The sequence below is a fragment of the Condylura cristata genome, unplaced genomic scaffold, assembly GCF_000260355.1.
Source record: "Condylura cristata isolate star-nosed mole 26May11 unplaced genomic scaffold, ConCri1.0 scaffold00011, whole genome shotgun sequence".
NCBI lineage: Eukaryota > Metazoa > Chordata > Mammalia > Eulipotyphla > Talpidae > Condylura > Condylura cristata.
The window spans coordinates 21,256,204-21,277,152 of NW_004567112.1; the positions used below are offsets into that span (position 1 = coordinate 21,256,204).

The 20,949-nt window shown below is 37.2% G+C and overlaps 1 protein-coding gene across 1 annotated transcript in view; it reads right to left on the reverse strand.

Moving 5' to 3' along the window:
• The window catches only part of LOC101623873 (chromosome unknown open reading frame, human C10orf131), a 39,553-nt gene that overhangs the window by 9,308 nt on the left and 9,296 nt on the right, over positions 1–20,949 (reverse strand). The window contains exons 5-10 of the mRNA XM_004681029.1: positions 20,181–20,271; positions 17,381–17,579; positions 15,061–15,266; positions 13,340–13,437; positions 10,093–10,198; positions 391–591 (exon numbers count right to left, since the gene is read on the reverse strand). Of these exons, the coding sequence (XP_004681086.1) occupies positions 391–591; positions 10,093–10,198; positions 13,340–13,437; positions 15,061–15,266; positions 17,381–17,579; positions 20,181–20,271 (901 nt within the window). The remainder of the gene's footprint in view (positions 1–390; positions 592–10,092; positions 10,199–13,339; positions 13,438–15,060; positions 15,267–17,380; positions 17,580–20,180; positions 20,272–20,949) is intronic.

Consider the following 20,949-nt stretch of genomic DNA (forward strand, 5'->3'; position numbering starts at 1 on the left):
TTTGTCTCTCACATTTTAAAGATTCTGAAATTGAGGTGTACTTGGCAATTAATGTACAAGTTTAACATGTTAGTGTTCCTCCCTGGCTCCAAAAAGTCACCTTTAAACTGGTGATGCATTTTACAACAGCAGAAATCCAATGTTAGGTAAATTTAGGATATCCCTAAAAAGGATGTTGGCTGTGAAACAGGTTGTTTGGACAACATCTAAGATGCAAAGGCAAGATAAAGCCTTTGTGAAATCTGAGAGATCTGTATATTTATAATACCTAAAGAGAAGGAAGTGGGGGAACCTGTCTACGGATTGTCAGTTATCAAAAGAAATACAGGTTTAAAGCAGAAAAAAGTAACATATCATCTCAGAAACTGCATTCAAATAGAAAACAAGTACCTGGAAGATTGAATCTGGAATCTCTCTGTCATAGAGGGGTATTGGCTGTAGGACTACATCAAAGAGACCTGCATTTCTAAGTTGCAACAGCTGAAAACGTTTGCTTTTCTTCATTTCCTCTTCAGAAACAAAATTAAATTCATCTTGCAACTGTTCCAGACGAAAATACTTTGGAATATACTCTTCTTTATGCTTCATGTACTGTAAGACATGACAAAGCCTTCACTTACAATACTTGCTACTTTTTTAAGTAGATGACTGGGTTAAAAGATGTGGTATATATACACAATGGAACATTACTCAGCAATCAAAAAGATAAACACATGCCTTTTGCAGCAATATGGATGGAGCTGGAAGGGATCATGCTTAGTGAAATTAGCCATAAAGGAAAGGAAAAATACCAGGTGGTTTCACTCATAGCAAGAGCATAAAGGACCAGGGGGGGGGGAAATAATAATAATGAACAACTATATACCAGAGACATTTTACAGGGGTGGAGTGGGAATAGGATCAAAAATGGGGAGTTGGGGTGCAAGAGCACTGCACTATAGTGATGGCACACAGGTAATTTGGTGATGGGAAGCCCACAGGGATTACAACTGCGATGGAAAAAGGCACAAAATGATGTAAAAATAAACTATTATATTATTTTTTAAATACAAGAATTAGTTCAAAAAACACTGCTTTTACCCAGTCAATTGTGAGGTTAAAAATTTCCATGGAAGGAGGTAATAGAGTAGCTGAATCTGTAGAGAGATAGGATGTGGGGGGCAGGGAAACATACAAAATACATGCTACATGGTCTCCCAGCTACGATTTGTGTAAAAATGAAAATACTTGTGTTGCACACTTGGAAAGATGAGACTCTCTTTTTATCTGGTTATCCTAATAGCTGAGAGAGAGGCCAATCTTTCTGTATCCTGTTATGAATTCAGCATATCAGCTGGTAAGCTGTAATCCTGAGAAATTTAATTGCAATCATCTATTTATTCATTGCTTTACTCACTAAATGCAAATGTCACTACAAGGTATATGCTAGTTTCCAGAAGAGGCACACAAATGTCTTAGATATAGTTTCCCAAGGAAAGAAAAAATACATGACTGAATACGGGAAAAGGCAGAATGATATTAGAGTCATGAGAGTTTATAAAAAGGAATACAACGTTAACAGAAGAGTAAGGAAAGAAGGAAGCGCCCATCCCTAAGTGAAGTGACTGGGGAAGCATTTATAACACTTGCAGCTCGGGTGCTTATACAGGAGGAGAAGTGAATAGATAATGGAGTCTTTGAGTGAAGGAGTGTGTCTGGAAGTCATCGTTGTATCCCAAACATGGGTAATACTAATGAAACTGGCATGCTGCAGCTCTATAATGGCTATTCGCTTGAAGGTTAAGCTGCAGGATGTGCTGTGTGGGAGCTCTTCAGTAGTGGCAGTAGCCCCAACTCTCAGACCTGCTTCAGTTCCTGAATTTTAAATTATGTTTCCAATATTCTAAACTGCTTGAAAATGGTATCTGTCCTCAGATTTATCTTTATGTGTCAACTATTGCAGTATCTAGAAAAAAATACACAGCAAATCATGAAAGAACATGGGGAAGGAGTTTAGGAAATAGTGTTTACAGTACTGGTATTTAATATGACTTGCCATAATAAATTCCATTAAATCAGAATATTCCGGGTTATTTGGGTCAATCCTGGATTCATTCGCCCATTCAAAAAGTTTCTGTGCATTTGTGAGCCACGGGATTCCAGGAACACTTCTTGCATCTACATTCTTTAACACACTAGCATAGAGAAGGCATTTTGTGAGTTTGCATAAAATATGAACATTACAGAGCTGTTATACAGGATAAAACCTTCCCATTCCAGGTATTCAAAGATGAAACCTCTTTAGCTTCTGCATTTAGGGTTAAACAGAATGTTTGGTTGTGGTATTTCTCCTGGTTCTTCACACATTCTAGCTTGCACAAGAACTTTTTGATAAATGTCTACCTTCTTCCCTAAGAGACAGTAGCTTTTTAAGGGTGTGTAAATAATTAAAATCTGTAAACATTCATCTTTGCCACCTCCAGTCTGTGTAATGCTAAAAAATTTTGAGGCAAAATTTTTTGTAGTTTTGTAGATGTTGAGGCAAATAGTGCTTACAGAATGTATTCTGTGAATCCTGAACATAACAATATCTTATTAATATTTTCTTTTCATAGAATGCACAGTATTAAAATTTAACCAAATGCTTACTTGAGGAAAATTAATAAAGACCACAATATAAAAAGAATATTTAGGCTGTATCTTTATATTTGAAACACGGCACATAACACAGAGTGATAGCTAACTGAAAAGAATGTATGTTTGTTTGGGCATATGAGGCCATTTCAGAAGTTGGAAAACTATAAGACTAGATGGTACCACTGACTTACATAGCTATAGGCTAAGAGCAGAATAAATGGCTTATTTAAAGTCATTTACATTAGTCTCTCATTCCAAAGATATTTTACTGTCTCATCATGTATAACTAGGGATACATGAAAATAATGGTTCAACTTTATTATAAGTGTGTTCACTGACCCCAAAATGAATTACATTTATTAGTTATCCATTTTTATCCTAAAAAGCCCTTCTCCAGTTCTCTAAGATGATGACTTCATGTACTGAGTAAACAAGGACATCCGTCTAAAGCACATTTTTGTCTTTATGGCATTTCACTGTCATTCTCTGGTTTGAAGAAATATTGATATTTTCCCTTCTCTAAACCATGGCAATGTACTTTGTGTCCTGGTTTAATATATTCCTGACTTTGAATGATTTCACATTCTTTCTCATATATTCTGGTTCTTTCCCTGCAGCTTTATCATTTCTTTTAAGATGACAAGGATTACCCAACATTTATAAAATTTATGTCTCAATTCTGTTATGACTCTTATTTTCAACTTCTCTTTACTCAAACTTCTCGTTGACAAATCTACATTTATTCATTAGCTTAGTTTAGCCAACACCAGTTGTTGGGTGTTACTCACAATGAGTTTTTTCCTTCCCTCTCAAAAATGCTCTTAATTATCAAGGAAACCACTCATGAACTCTGACTCGGACTCTGGCCATACACTCCTGGCTTTACAGTGTAGTCACTACTGTTTTTAAAATGCTCTCTAACTTCTGTTTTAAATGCTATATGTATTTGATTCAATTTATTTATAGTAATGTTTTTAAGATTTTACTTTTTAATTGCTTTACTTTCAGACCCATTGTAGGTTGACAGCATAAGTGACCAGAAAGCACCGTCCCACACCGCCTCCCCGTTGCCCACAGACAACCGCCTCCCCGCCTTTCAGTACCCTGAGCCAGTTACAGTGATAAATTACTGTGTGTGTTGTGGTAAGAGTAGCATTGTTACAACCCATGAACTTATATTAATATGTCATTATCCCTGAAGCCCACAGCTTACATTAGGATTCGCTCTTGGTGTATTTTGAATGGATTTGACCAACTTTTCATGGCAAGTTCTCCACAATCATTGTATCATCCCCAGCAGGTTCACTGCCCTAAAAGCCCGTGTTCTGCCTACTCAGAGCTCTCTTTTTTTCTAACCACTGTCTATAAGGATGGGGAAAGGCTCTCTTTTTGTTATTGTTTACTAATATTGAAATGATGACATATAGTTTGCTCTTTATAGCTATGATTTCAGTAAAACACAGGACACTATGAGCCAGCAGTATCATCATGTTTATAGAATTTTATTGTAATTATTTTTAGTAGTACTTTTTGCGGCTGTAACCTAGAAATTAATTTCAAATTCTTCTAGAAAATCCTGGGATTTAGATTTTAAAAATTAGAATTTTCCTTGTAGCAAACAGATAAGGCATGGAGTTATCTACTTATAATGTTATACAGTTCCCAGAAATAAAATCTTTGCAATTCTTGGTTACAAGTTAAGGACTAAGGAACTGCCTCTCTCAATATCCGTTGAAGAACACATTCTCTTACTTATAAAGACTTTATTGCCATAGTAGAGTGATAATAAATAAAATGTATGACTATTTTATATACTTACAAATATTCAAAAACCAATCAACCTTCAAGTTAAAGGTATCTACGTATGCTGGGGTCTTCCTTTGATAGACTCAGGTTTTGTGTGGTGCTTTACTAAGGAGGCATCATTTTTCAAGCATAAGAATTTATTACCTGCAGTAGGCAGATCTTAGAGAATGTGACATAGGTGTCAGAGGAATACCGTTTTCATCTAAGGCCCATGATAGAGAATAGCTTAGTTTTCCTGATGTCAAAAGACGAAGTTCTTCAGTTCCACTTCCCTCAAGAAGAAAAGGCACATCTGTTATAAAAGGTATTAAAGAGGTATTTTTAGGTGTGCAGTTTGAGTGCTCGTAGACACCCTGACTTGAACTTATGGAACCCCAAGTCAATTCTTTGCTGACCCCCAGCTCTAATCTTAGCATTTGTCTCACCTCCCACCTAAGGCAGACTACAAAAGCGAGAGAAAAATAATGTTCTGGATCCATAAAGATGAACTACTATATTTTCTCTTGTATAACTTTTTAAACGTTCATAATTTTTGTTCTTTTGGGGGGAGAACAGCTTCCAGCACAAATGGTTCACTAGCAGCAAGAAATGAGACAGGCAAGATTCCTAAGTTCTCTCACTCCCTGATTTCATTCTCAGTCTCCAGAGATCTTAACAATATCCCTTGAAACTTTGGTTGAGTTCTTGGTGTTTTCTTTATGAGCCCTGACGCTTTTCTCCTGGGTCTCCAGATCCTCATTTTCTGCTTTGTCCTCCACGCAGACAGATTCTCTGTCCTTTCTCCTTTCCAGTCCATCTATCTACTTATCTTTCTTTCTGGCTGCTTCTATGTCCTTCCTTCCTTTTGGACACAAACAGTTGCAAACTCACTAGGAAGGAGAAAGAAGGAATACAGAGAGACCTGGGTGCTTTCTCATAGGCTCACTAACAAAGGGGTTGCATGAGCAATAAAACCAAGTGAAAAACAAACGAACAGAGACATCCCTTCCTCTTTCTTCCTTTTCTCTCCCAATTTATTTCCTTCTCTACGCCTTTTTTCTTCCTCCCTGCCCTTCTCAGTTGAAAGTTGAAGCCCCCTGCTCCAGAGCATCTGTAAGTCTCATGAAGGGACTGCAGAGGCAAAGCTGTCTATCCACTGGGTAAATTTCCCAGCACAGCACTCTTGTTTCAGACGACTTAGGGAAAGCACACAGGCTAGTCCCAAAGGTCAGATTCAAGACAAAGATTTTGAAACCTCAGTTTGTATCTAGTGGGAGAACATAACCTTTTTTAACCAAATACTATAAGTAACTTCCTTTATTAAGTAAGTGACCTAGAGTCATTTAGGCAATGGAGCTCATATAGAAAACCAGGGAAGAAACATTTTTAACATACTTACCACTTCCTACTTCTCCATCTACAGGTGTGACCATTTTATCACAACTAAATTCTATGTATTCCAAAACAGTTCTGCTTTTCAGCTCTGCATTGTTAGGTAAAGGTATATATAGTTTTGCCATTAAGCTTGTACTTTTACTTATTTCATAAACCTACATATAAAAGAAATGGTTGATAGTTCACTGAAAGTACAAAATTAAAAAAAAAAATACCCCAACAACACATTCTCATTCTTTTTTTTAAATACTAGAATGCACATAGGTATTACTCTATAGATTTCATCCACACGATTATAAGAAAAGTAGATAATCATATGTCCCTGAAAGTATGCCTTTTACTTGTTTCAAAGAAAATTAATTGAACGGATTGTACATACAGTTATGAAAATAAGGTACATTATATATTACCAAAATAACATATTTTCATGTGGCACTGCTAAAGTTCTACTAAAGAACTTTGTAAAGTTCTTTGTCTCATTTGAATCTGGTAAAAATGATAGGAAACAGGTATTATTTCTTCCTGTTTTATAAATGAAGTAATGGCGTCTTCATAGGAAACTGTGTTAGTTTATAAGCAATGGAAACCCAGGTGGCATTGCTTAGAAAGAGGGAAATTCCCCGGCTCTGGAACATAAGGGCGATTAAACCAGCTCTGGGGGAAGGAAAAGGAGAACCAGAGGCTTAGGCAGGCTGTCCTGCAGGCCTGACTGGGTCTCGGGACGCCACTTGCTGTGCTTCCTACTACAACTCCCCACTCCCAAACGACATGCCTAATTTTTTCCCCCAACAGATAAGTCTTATTTTAACCTATGCTTTGCTATCAGTGTTTGGAAAATATTGATATGAGGAGGGGTGCAAGAGACATTCCCCTTGGAAAGATAAGAAAGAATGTGCCAATCCAAAAGATTGCTGATTAACCAAGAAAGCAGAGGAAAAGGAAAATCAGAGACAATGTTTTCTGGTTATCTAAACCAGTCATCTAAATACTCCTGTAAGAGTGAATTTAAGCCAATCCAACAGTCTCTTTGAGAAAGACATCCCTAAATGCAAAAGATTTGTAGAGTGTGGGGCTAAATGGGCTTAAACTACTCAGGTCTGTGAAAGAAATTTCCTATTGTGAATCAGTAAACTAGCTAAGAAGAGACAATAAAGTAATAAATATATTCAAACATTAAACTGGTTTCTGAGTTTACATGTCAGCCTTGTGAATTTGAAAAGGGAGATGCATTCTTAGAGGGCAGTCAAATCCAAATTTTCTGAAACTATAGGACTGGAGGCCAGATCCCAAGAGCAGCAAATGGAAAGACGGAGAGTGCCCTGTTCGTTGATGAAGTCAGCGGACACCATGTTGGGAGGTGGAGGGACAGTGACGATGGGCACTCTAAGTGCAGGAGCTAATCTGTGCCAAAGGGCAAATGTAGGAAATTGCAAGGATGTGTAAAGAAAAACAAGTAATTCAGGCTGGCAGAAAGTGAAGAAAGAGTAAGGAGAAGTGGGAAGAGGTGAAGTTGAGATGTAGATTACAATCTGTTAAAGTATGGCACCTATGTTTATTTTGCAATTTTTGTAGCTGTTCACTGGTGTGCTTTATCTCTAGCTAGATTCCTTTCTTTTCCTGCCACTTAGTTTTTTGGGTTATGTGTTAACTGTTGGGATGATGGAGGATTCAAGACATGTATTTATCAATTACACGAGGGCAGATTTTAAATAGCAGGGATTGAGTTATGATTTGACTCTTTTAGGTACAGTAGTAGGAAAGTATAGTCAGTTTATTTTTTAAGTAGGAATTTCAAGAGAGGTACATTTTAGGCTGACAGGAAATTGATAGACCAGATGAACAAAATGAATACAACCTCTAATCAGGGATGGAACAAAATTCTTGTAGGCATTATAAAGGTAACTTTGAGTTACAGAGTTGTAATTTTAACCCCTTTCCCACCTCTCAAACACTGCTTTATGCTCATAAACATGCATCTTAGTTGCCTTAGATTCAAGTTTAACCCCTGTATTAGCCATCAAGATGTCTTGTCTAGACTCCATCACTTTTCCTCCACTGTCTTATTTTCTTCTTAAGGTAGGAATTCTTAGGCTGGATTCTGGGGATGGGGTGGGGCCTGTTGTGTGCATGTTCTTGCATCAGCTGTTTAAAGGAATTCAAGATTCAAAAGAGATGAATATAGCAAGAGACTGAAACCTAGTCAAGGCTGAAGCAATCTGAAGAGCTTGTTCAACATTTCCAGTAGTTACACCACTGTCTCAAACAGCATCCCCCCAACCCCCCACCCCCGCCACTAGCATAGTCATGCTGTATTTTGGGGGTGGGAGCGGGCAAGGATTTTAACTGGTGAGAACAGATCTAGACCAATAACACAGCAAATAATTGTGCACTTACAGCATACATGAATATTGATGAGTTATAAATATATATGAATTACTTGGATATATGTATAGATCAGCTGTCTCTTAATATCAAAAATTTCACATCACATGTAACAGTAGCCCACAAGAACTTTTAAGTATGCTATGGCACATAATAAGATACGAAAGTAAGAGACATGCCATACCTCCAAACAAATTGTTTCAGGCCAATGTATTAACTGAATATTGAAAATTTGCTGAAACATGACTTTAAAATCTGACTGTAGTGGAGACACCGAAGTGCAAGAAACCTGCTTATCATTGTATAATATTTTAATAAAATATTTAAGCTTCTGAATTTTGGCTCTCCTCTTTTGTTCGTGCCTAAAAATTAAACAAACCTTTAAAGGATGCTTGAGAAGCAACAGGAATACAAAATACTGTTTTTTCAAGTTGTACCTAAGTACATCAATATATGGTCATTTTAGAAGACAAATGGCATCTTTAACTTCAATAACATTTGCCTCTCTGTGAAGAAAAGCTTCTAAGCAAGTGTTTTTTAAAAACGATATTTACTCAAAAAGAGAAAAAGATATTTACTCTAAAGTCAAGGTACTCTAAGTCAACAGTAATTTATCTTAAAAGTAAATTAAAATTATAGTTATAATTTAAAGAGATTACAGCACTTGCCTATCATATTTTTGGAGAGCAGAAAACTGAGGGTCATAAAATGGGAATAGAGGAAGTTGAATCAAGAATTCAAAAATATTTTTAAACTTACAAGAAACACACACACACACACAGCATATTTTCAAATAACCTCAGAGGTGACTCAGTCAATACGCTTACTGTGTTCTGTTGAAGGTTCCTGAAAATCCCTTTAGTCTTTAAGTTGTATAACTTTTGTCTCCAGGAAATTTTTTTTTCCCTGTCAACCCAAATATCAGAAAGGCAAACTAGGGCTCTTGAAAAGCTTTGTTGGGGGAATAAATTGAATAAATATCCTTCAGTCATATCAAACTCCTAGAGAGAGAGCCTCCATCCATCCTTCCCTCCCTCCCACTCTCAACCCATCCATCCACCCACCCATCCATCCATCCATCCATCCACTCAACAAACATTCATTGACTATCTTCTCAGCTACTAGGAAACTGACCTTACTAATGTTTAAGGCTGGATCTTTTTCAGAAGGGAGGAGACCAAAACTTAAAATCTCTTCATGTTCTCTCCCTAACTGACCAAAGGTCCAGTATCATCCTGCTCCTTTTCTGTTACCTGTCCATCTTCTCTATAACATTAGGGACAACATATGAACTTGAACCAAACTACTGTTCTGTGACATCTCAGCTTCTGAAATGTTACCGTGGGTATCTAAACCTCCCATCAACATAAAATCCCCCATGTCTAATTTGAGAATAATACCAATTCTGTGGCACTATGGTGGCAGTTAAATGCACAGATGTATATTGAAAAGTATTTAGCAGAGTTCTGGGCATTTGGTACTCACTCAAGAACTACAATATTATTATTAACAAACTACAATATTATTATTAACAACAATGCAGTTAATAGAGAACATATCACAAAGAAACAATCCTTGAAAATGCTTACAGTGAACACATGTATAAGTTTGTTAATTCTGTTGTAAAAGAAAGTTGTGGCATCAAGGTAATTGATTTTATTCTTTCAATATCTGTTTCTTCAAGTTCTGAAGCTAAAGAAGAGAGGCTCTAGAATGTAAAGGTATAATTAAGTACATAAGTTTATTGCTCAGGACAATTGTTCTTAAAGTTAAGCTTATTTCCTATACTATACTTGTTACTTTGCTAGGTAACTGTTACAAGTACCAACATTTCTTAATCTACCAACACAAGATACTGTTTAGTTAGGCTGCACAGGTCATGGTGAGCTGGGTGTTACTTTGCAAAATAAATACCTCCTGTTTTTCCCCATTCTGAGATGTTTTTCCTTTAGTTTTCTTCTCAGTCTCAGACATTCCTGACAGTTCTTGTTTTTGTTCATCACATGTACCTGTTTTTATCCTAATTAATAATGAACATAGTTACTTAAAGCACAAACAGTGGAATTATTTCAGAGTTGTTAGAGGTCTTGTCAACACACAGTCAACTAATCTCTTACAAGAAGTAATTTTATATTCCAAGAATATTATCAATATGAGAACTTAGCGTGTACATACTAAACATCTTCATAAGCTTATACTCAGTTCCTCCCATGAGTAAAACAACCATTATAGCTTACCATCCTTTCTGAGGCCATCAGAAACCTTTTCGGGGGGGGGGGGGTAAAAGAGAAACTATTTAAGGACACACTTGTTTCTTCTCACTTTTCTCCCTCTCAGATTTAAGATGTGAGAACATGACCATGTTTAAGGACAGGTGACTAGGGCGATATTGAATGGCACACACTCCTTCTTGTGTTTAGAAAGTTTGCAACACAGCTACTGCCCTTACTGCCTGTAGACTAGTTCACTTTCACCATACATACTAAGTACGTGCCAGGAAGGATTCTAAGTACTTGTCTGGAAAAAAAAAAAAAAAAAAAGCCCTGCTTTGTAGTAGGTATTATTAGCATTTCTTTTATTACTGGTCTAGCAAAACCCAGGCTGTTTGAGAAATTTTCAGAAAATAGTCTTGGAGTTGACTTTTCCTGAGAGTTTAGTGGGTAATTCTTTTCAGTACAAAGTTTTCATCTTTTCATGAGGAGATTGAGAAAATATCATATGGTCTGTTGGGAATGGAAAAGGGCACAGATACTTTGGCTACAGACTCCCAAAAATATAAAGCAGAGTTAGCACATGACCCAGCAATTCCATTCTGTGTATAGACTTGGAGATGAAAACGTGTCCATACATGTGAGGAAAGACCACTGATAGGAAGATGTGTCCTTGGGGAGGGGGTGGATGTCCAGAATGTTCCAAGTTGTTTCTTCAATACAGTGATGGTTGCACAACTCTATAAATACACTGACAATCACTGGGCTGTACACTTTAAATGGTTGTATCATTTTGCATTTCCACCAGGAACAATGAAGAGTTCCAGTTGCTAGGCACCCTTGCCAGTTCTTCTAACTTTTTCTTTTCTTTTTGGTTCTGTTTTGGATTTTAGCCATTCTAAAAGGTGTGTGGTATATATCACTGTGGTTTTAACTGACATTCCTCTTTTGATATGACATGATATTGACATCTTTTCATGTGTCCATATGCCTTTAGTGAAGTATCTATTCAAATCTTTTGCCTATTCTAAATGGTCATACTACATACATTGTAAAAATAATTTATTTATTTAAAATATATTTTTATATCATTCTTCATTTGTAAAAATTATTTATATATTCAATATATAGGCCCTTTCGTTGCCTTCATCCTACAGTTGTTTAGTTTCTGGATTTTCCCCAGTGACTGTGAAATACCCGTCATTCATGGACAGTTCCTCAGGAGGACAATAAGAACAAAATGAGCAGCTACTTACCTCTGAAACTGTATCTTTATTGGGGTACTTGTAAACCCTTGTTGTCGTCGAAGGGATTTTATCTGTTTCCAAGTCTGTAATATACTGTGTAGTAAGGAAAAGTCTTTTTCCCTTTCTAAGTCATAGAGTTGTTTTGTATTACTACAGAATAATAAAATGGTAGATCGAAATCATGTTTGTGGATTAAAATTGTTAAGTTTAAAAAATAGCATGTAAGAATGTATCAGATTAATGCTTCTGCCTCCTGCCCCCACTTAGGAATTTTTTCCCATTTTCCCCACATCTTGATATAGAGACTAACATTCCACTTAGAGATTCATTTCTTTTATGACTAAAAGATTTTTCTAAAGTGCTCTGCTAATATTCTGGACTTTGCGTAATGTGTATTAATAACACCTTTTTTCAGGTTAACAATTAGAACCTACATCAAATTTAGAGGGACTTTTCCGTGGCGTAGTGAATCTACTATTTGGATACTGAAGTGATAGAAATAATCTTTTAATACACTTTAAAAAGATATCTGGAAGCTCTATTTTTAGGACTTATAAATTAAAATCTAAGACTTATCACACTCTAATGTTAATTAAGCTTTACCATTACTCTGACACTGACCAGTGCAAGTATTTTTAATTATACTTATTCTCTTGATCTTTACTCCATTCTGAAATTTTATATTTTAACTCTATTTTTAAATCCCACAAGACAGACATCATTACATAATTGTTCATTGAGATTTACCTATATGTTTACCATTTTCTTTGCTCTTCAAACCTTCCTGATTCATTTTTAACCATTCATCACTTTTAAAAAATTTTGTATTAAAAACGTATTATTTTTGTATTGTAAGCAAATAGTCCTTAGAACTTCACATCAGTAGAAAAATCTCTGTGTTAGGGTTAGAGTTATGCTTTTCTGGAAAAAAATATTGGCTTTGCCAATTGTCATTCACTCGTTTAACTAGTATCTATGAACTATTCACTATGTGTCAGGTCTTATGCAAGCTATGTATCAACCTTCTAAGGTAACATTACTTTTAATTTCTTAGGTTGTTCTAGGAAACCACTGACTAAAATCAGCTGTTGCCTCTAGTTGCAGAGTCTCGTCAGTGAGCTGGAGTCAGGGAATTATTTTATCTTTGTGAATATTTGAACTTTCTGCCCAGCAAGTGCCACCCCATGAGCTATCTTGCTTTGGAGATTCCTTTACACATGATTTATGTTTTGTCTTGGAATTATCTTTCCTGGTATTTCACACTTTCCAAAATTCTCTTTCAATGGCTCCTACCTTTTAAGCCATGTTCTTTTACATGGGTAGCATCTATAATTTCTGACTATTGTCTTTAGAGTCAATCAATATTATATCTTGTACCTAAATACGTGTGTATTAACCTCAAATATATACAAACATGATCAACAGAATTCAATCAATTGAAAAGTAATTCGTATACAGAGTAGTTTTTAACCAGCATGTTTTTTTAATCAATAAATTTTAAAACGGCAATTACCTTTCTGTGCACTGCTGTGAAATTGTTTTTACACAAGTGGATGTCTAAGGAGAGGTTGGAACCATTCCTGTAATTTGCTAAACAATGAGTATCCTGTCTCTCTGTATATTATCTCTTCCATTACAAGTGCAATACTTTATTAAAAGAAGTTATTTAATAAATGCTTGATGAATGAAGGCCCCCAAGCCTACCTTATCTGCCAATAATAATCTTGTAAAGATTTTCTGATCAACTGGTTCATTTCCAAATTTTCATTTGCTAATTTGGTAGTGTCTATCAGTGCCTTCAGCTACAACAATGAAAATATTTATTTCAGTACATTTCACCCTTCTATTACCATCACCTCCATTCACCTGTGGATTTAGGTGTACACGCTGCAACACAAGTGTATGACCTTTTGTGTATAATTGCCTCACCTTCTAAAACACAATTAATATAATCAACTTGGGACAGAACTAGGAAGTGCCTCAATAGATATACACAATAACATTTTATCTTGAAACTTCTAGGTAATCAGTTCATCAATTAATATAAAGAAATGCCAATTAATGAAAATGGCACAGTGAGCATAGGAATATACTTTATCTTTTATTTGTAATTCCATGGTTACAGAAAATATATCTATCTGGTTATTGGTCTTTATCTGTAGCACTTGCTACCATAAAATCCGTTATCTCTCTATGTATATTTAAAACTATATCTACATCTATCTCTATAAAATTATGATTATGTAATAACACAGCAAATCAAGAAAGTAAAAGGTCAGGGGAATAAGATAATGAGGAAGATAGAGAACATAGATAACCACAGAAAATACCCTTAGAGAAGTAAACTGTAGGAAACTATATCACAAAGCACATGAAAGAAAGATCTTCATAGTTAGGAATAGGTTGTGGGAACTCCAAAACTAGAGTCAAATGATAAATACTTTCATTGGGAGGCTTAAAAGAACTCAACAAGTAAAGCCCTACTATATTCCTGGATGAGAAAATCCAGTTTCTACAAAGGTAAAATCTATTTCAAAATAAATCCAACCACAACCCCCCAAAAAATGGGCATACAATTAAAAAAAAAAAAAGCCGTCAAGCTAATTATGATGCTTATATTGATGATCAAAACTGTAAGAGCATCCAAAAACTTGTAGAAGAAAACAATATGGAGCCATTTCTCCTACGTAATTTAATAATCAAATATACTAATTTACCACACCAAATACATCTGGAAATGTGGTGAACCTGTACTCCTAAAACATATATAATGTTGTAAAGCACATTAAAACACACACACACACACACACACAAACTAGGAATGAAAACAGCAGGAACCAGGACAAAGGTTAGCCAAGAAAATGAAAATAATGAGGAAATTCACTAGTAACTGGTGAGGTTAATGTTCCAGAGACATTTACCTTAAAAGAGCAATAATTTGTACATTTTAAGTGCTTCAGAGGCCAATACAAATGTAATCTCAGAAAAACAAATACAGTTATTTAAATAAGATTTGACTAGGCCAACATTTCCACAATTACCAACATTTCAGTAATTAATAGCCATTAAACAAATCCTTATAAATATGTGAAACTGGTTTAGGAGGAAAGCAGAATTTTAACTCAGTAGAAATACGGCTCTTTATAATCATTTCAACTGCTCCTCTTGGGCCACAGGACAAAGATCACCACTGGTTACTAAACCACTTACAAGCACTGAACTACTTCAGGATATGTTTGGGGCTGCCCTTGGCTAACTTCTATAGTTTCTTTCCAGAAATACTGAACAACACCATCATTCTAATTGGTTAAATATCTAAAAAGCATTAAAAATGTTCTAAGATAACTTGTTCTGACAGAAGCATTTTGTTTTCCCTTTCAGCACTAAACATTCAACACTGTCAATATCACGAAAGCCGCTCTTACCTTCTCATAAAGCAGCTGAGGCAAATTCTGTTGCTGCCTGTCCTGAAAGCGCTCATAAAGTTGGAGCAGCCTGGCACATAACACTTGCTCTTGATTGAAGAGGGGATGATGGCTGAACTGCAGACCCACAATATTGAGATCTAACTGATACATCTCCCTTTGACCTTCTATTTTGCTCCTAGTAGAAGCTTCTGGATCAGACTTCACTGCCTTTTAAAGACAAATATAAATACAATGTTCATTTCATTTGTTTCTTTTGAAACTAGAGTAATATTGCCTTATGTACATGTTAGTTGGAAAATTAGAGATACAAGAAAGAAAAAAATGTGATCTTTCTTTATTGAAATTATGGCCTTAATTTCATGAAATACACAGCATTTTAATTATATCGCTGCAACTATTTTCATCTACCTTACTATTTTACTATTACTACCTTACTTACTATTACTATTACTATTATGTGTTGGTAGAAGTTGGACTTTCAAACTATCAGACCTAAAACAATTTCTTACAGGGACATCATGACAAATGAAGTTTAGAACAGCTTGATCAGTATTTCAACTACATACTTCAACTATATGAAAACTTAACATCGGTGGGTCAGTTAAATGGCAAACATTTATTAAAACATTGTCCCAAGAGAATATGTTGTTCATTTCTGGAAAAATCCCTTGAGGAGCCCACGCCCGCTAAGCAAATGCCAGCTCCTTTCTAAAGGAGGCTTCTCCCTGAGGCTCTCTCCCTTTGGGTCCTGCACTTTCCCTAAGTTAGTTGAAGTCTGTAGGCTTTAGATTTTTCTGCAAAGTAATTCGACTATATTTTAGAATACTACTTTGCATTAAGTGCATATTTGAATATGAACATGATTTGTTTTCTTTTATATTGAATTCTTTATTTGGAATAACCTATTCTTGTCCCACACAAGCAGGTAACGAAAGGGAGCAGATATACACATTACTAACCATAGATGATAGATGATTAGTTTTTAGTGATATAATTAAAGACAGTAACTTAGTATATGTGCAGCCTAGTTCACCCATGGCAGCACCTTCATGACTCTAGCAACTCCCAAAAGGGGGTGGGGGGTACAAGCCCTTGCTCTGGGGCAGTAGGCGTGACAGTGCATGTGCTTCCACATGTGCCACTGCTCTGACACCCGCTGTCACACTGTCCCACTTCTGTCTACCAAGACCTGGATGCCGCCAGTATGAGGCTCTCTCCCACAATCTCCTAAGCTAGGAGTCTTCCCCCTTTGTCCTCACTGGATGGGGAGGGGGGAGGGGGCGCAAGAGAACAGCCATAAAGCTCATTTTTATTTTAAGTCATTTTCTAAGTAAGGGTCAACTAGAGGGGGAAGCCTGCTCTGAGTCCACCTAGAAGATTTAGTTAGTCGGTGGCAAAATGGTCACTAACCAGGCAAAACACCAGTTTCAGTTCTAAACAACCCAAATGATAAGTCATTTTGGAAATTAAAGTTCCTCAGCGAGAGATGTCTATCTTGTTAAGTAATTTCAGCTAGTAAATCTGGCCGGATGGCTGTGTGCCATCCAAATAATTGCTTTGGTTTCTTATTGGGCTGACAAAGCCTCTGCCCTTGGTCTTATCCTATAGTTGATTAACATAAATTATAATAGCTATGAGAAATAAACTGTTACTGGTTACCTTCCTGTATACGGTCTTTAGTGCAGGATTTAAAGACTCTTTGCTCATGTTTAGTCTGAAATTCCATGACTGCCTAATAGGTGAAGGTAATGACATTATTTCTCCACTTTCTTCAAACCAACATTTTCCCTATTGTGGACAATTGAGCACAGAAAGTAAGCATTTCATTAAAACAAGTGTCACATTCTACCAGGGAGTGGTTTAATGTGTGAACTGATGCACTTGCCTCTTCCAGTTGAAGCAGGCGATTCTCCATTTTGTTGCAGGCCTTTTTATATATGTTTGGCTTTCTCTGAATATAGAATCCTTCATCTTCTAAAATGCGTGGCATCCTATCTTTTGGCAGTTTATGCTGACTGAGCACTTAATAAATAAACCAAGATATTGCTTTAAAGTCCAAAACATTCAACTGATATTAACCAAACAAGAAGCAAAGGGGATTATTTTAATCTATCACAAATTATAAATACACACACACACATATACACAGAGTTCTTTTAGCCAATTCCCTTGCACTCAGAGAAGGTATGAAGAATACACATAGAAAACTTCCTATAATGTCAGATGAGTACTTTTATATCTACCCAGCAATATGAAAACAAGTACTCTATAATGCAATTCATGAATGACTTGGATATTTGTCATAAAAGAAATTTACCTGGAGAACTACTTGGCTCAAAAATATTTGCTTGCTGTTTTTTAATCTGTTCTTGATTATCTTCATATTCAGCAGCCTTTACTTCAAGTAAATCTGGAAAGATAACTTCTTTCATAAAATCTTCATCTTGGCCTTCAGTAAAATTTTGTGAACTATCACCAAGTGAAAAGTGTTTGGGGTAACTGTCATTTACTGATCTCTGCTGAAAACCAGAAAAAATGTAAGTCTATGCATGCTTGTTTTCAATGATTAATATACAGACCAATGAAATGGTTGGGGGGAAGGAGCAAGCAGTTGGGGTGGAGAGGGCCTTGCTGTGAGTTGTCTTTCTGATCATTGCCACCCAGTTCAAGTATGAGCTGCAAGTGTCCCAATCAAATTTCACTGAACATACAGGGATTGATTTGAGGCTTAATAGTAGCCAATATGATTTTTCAGTAGCCCTTCTTTGTGATTTTCAATGAGAGACTACTGAAGTAGAACTCTCAGTCAAGCACCCCTCTTCTATTAAAGATGTCCTGAGATACTAACTCTGATGTTTCAGGTACTGAGAATGCACACTGTAGGGTAAAGTCAAGAAACAGGCAATGGGGTCTGAAAGCCCGTTTCATTTTACCATTCAGATAACAGTACCACCTAAGTAATGTGAGCAGTCACGCTGTTTTCCGGATGATATTTAAGAAAAAGAAAAGTAAAAATTCAACACAGAAGTCATCTCTGGAGCATGATTACAGTGAACTTCTGAAATACAGTGTATCGATATATAGAAGCTACAGTCTGAACATAGGTATTGAAATAGAATTTTATTGAGTCTCTACCAAAAGTCGCCAATTTGTTTGGCACAACTTTACTTACCTAATTTGAAATATATATATATATATATGTTGAAAGAGGGGAGCAAATAAAAATCTCTCAATTTTCAAAACATATGCTTAGAAGTAAATTATTAAGTAAAAAGAGTGAGTCATAGAATTCCTTTGAATACAGAGAGTTACCACGCACAGTATTGTTAATTATGTGTCATTTGAACAGTGACCGAGTGTAGTGAATCAGAGCAGGAGGATTAGAGAAGCACCTTCTCTGCCAATAAATCTGCAAAGGCAGAGTCGTCTGCTTTGAGGAACTATAAAGGAGGTGAATGAGGCTGGAGCTGGATGGACAAGGGAAGCGTAGTCAGAAGTGAAGTCAGAGGCAGCAAGGGGGCACAGTCACGTGGGCCTTAAGGCCACCTAAGGCCTGAGCTCCTTACTTGGAGTGAGTGAGACAAGGTGTAAACACAAGAATGCTCATCCTGATGACTGCATGAGCTAGAAAACAGGCTGCTGGCGTAACACCGAAGACAAGGGAGAGTGGCAGTGTTCTAGATGATAGGTTATTTGGCTTAGACTCCAGCTGTACCAGCAGAGGGGATGGGAAGCAGGTGAGATTCTGGAATTTTTTGCTTGTAGAACCAGGACTTGTGAGCTGGATATGAGGCATGTGACTAAAAGAGGACCCAAAGAAGACATCAAGGTTTGGCTGAGCAACTGGGGAAATGCAATTGTCATTGAGTACTATGATTCTATTTATATAAAATTCTGTGTGTGCATGTTATATGTGGAAGCTCAGAGAATGATGTAAGAAAAGGACGATAGAGGTTTATCTCTGAGAAGGGGTCTTTCCCAAGATTTTTATTTTCTTCTTCATGCTTTTCTGCATTGTTTTAAAATATATACCATGTATCACTTTTATGAGAAAAAAATCCTATTTCTCTAAAAACACAGTAATAAAAAAAGGAGTAAAAGGACTGGAGAGGGATACAAAGAAAGGGAAATGGAGGCGGCGGGTAGAAAGTGGGAGGCAAAGGGGGGGGTCAGAGGGAGTAAAAGGAAGCACCTGAGGGACCTGGAGGGGAACGGGTAAGTGTCAGAAGATATTAGGTAGAACTCTGGGTGTCAGGAAGGCCAGCACAGCAGGAGGAGATAGGGCGAGACTAACGAGGCAACTAGTCCTGGAGAAGAGACAACCACAGAGGAAGGGAGCTGGGAGGAGTTTGAGAGGAACTGAGAAGCACTGACAGAGGCTGGCAGGGCCTGGGCAAGACTGGGGCTTAGACTAGGGACTATTTCAGTGAATGACGTGAGAAGGAGAAAGACAAATTCCAGGTGGTTTTCCTTATATGTGGCACATAGAGAAACCAAGCAAAGGATCAGACCGAGCCAAACTTAAACACTAACCCTTCCTGGGAAGCTGACTGGAGAATGAGGAATCCTGGTTAGGGAGTAGGGGGAAGGGAAGGGAGCTGACTGGACGACTGTGCTGGACTGTGGGTGCTGGATGCGCTACAGTGACACTATCTGAGGGAAGCCTGTGCTCTGCTTCCAAAATATAAACAACAAAGGAAACAATCACCTCAATACAAAAACAACCCCAACCCAGCCAACCGGGAATGGGGAATCTGTAGCAAGCAGTAAGGTGATGGGGAGCGATGTGAGGCATGTGGAGAGGACATGAAAAGAAAAAGAAAGCACAGGTATTGTAGCTGGCAGCTCTGGCCCTGCGCCTGGTGGCAGCAGGCCTGGCTCACGGGGGTCTCTTGGGGACTGAACAGCACAGTGGATGCTCCATGTACGTGCCTGGGCATCCGGGCAGCACTCAGGACACATTAGGAATCATCATCATCAACAGCGTCTCAGCTCAAAGAGAAGAAAGTGGCTTAGTGACAAATGCACCTCCCACCTCAATATTTCATGCTATGCCTTTAATAAAGATTTCTTTCTCCCGAGAATGAGGATGGGGCAGGAAGGGAAACAATTCCAACCTGTTCTGAAGATTGACCCAACGCAGCATCTTCTTCACTGCTCAGGATGAAAAACGAAAGACCTTCGTCCAGTACGACTTCGGGCTGTGGGTTAAACGGAGGTAAATCGGTACAGTGATGAATGACTATTTTTCCTGCTGATGAGTGAAAGAAATACTTTAATATGGTAAAAAACAACTTTTATCTTATTTGCAAATAAGGAGCAGCAGGGGAGACAATGTGAAGTTATATTTAACCTTGAATCTGGTTGGTTTATATATATATTTTTGCTTTGTTTTGAATTATTTTTAAGATTCTGAGAACTGTAATAAAACACAAAAAACAAGAGTCCAGTGGTCTTCCTTTCCCAGACTATCACTTCCCTCTATTTAGAGTATCACCTTACAGTTTAATCAAAAGATGGCCTCAGGGCAAACTTATTTTTCCCTCCCTGTTTTCTGGTGCTCCCATGTAAGGTCTGCTTCCACATAAGTGTGTGCTCCTATGTAAGCAGGTATTCCTATGTAAGTGTGTGATCCTATATAAGTGTCTGCTCCCATGTGTCTTATTCCACATACATGTGTGCTCCCATGTATGTGTTCCCATATACATGTGTGCTCCCATGGGTGCTCCCATGTACGTGTGTGCTGCCATGTACGTGTCTACTCCCATGTAAATGTCTACTCCCCCTACATGTCTACTCCCACATAAGTGTGTGTTCCCATGTGTCTACTCCCATGCAAGTGTGTGCTCCCATGTGTCTACTCCCATGTACAGATCTACTCCCATG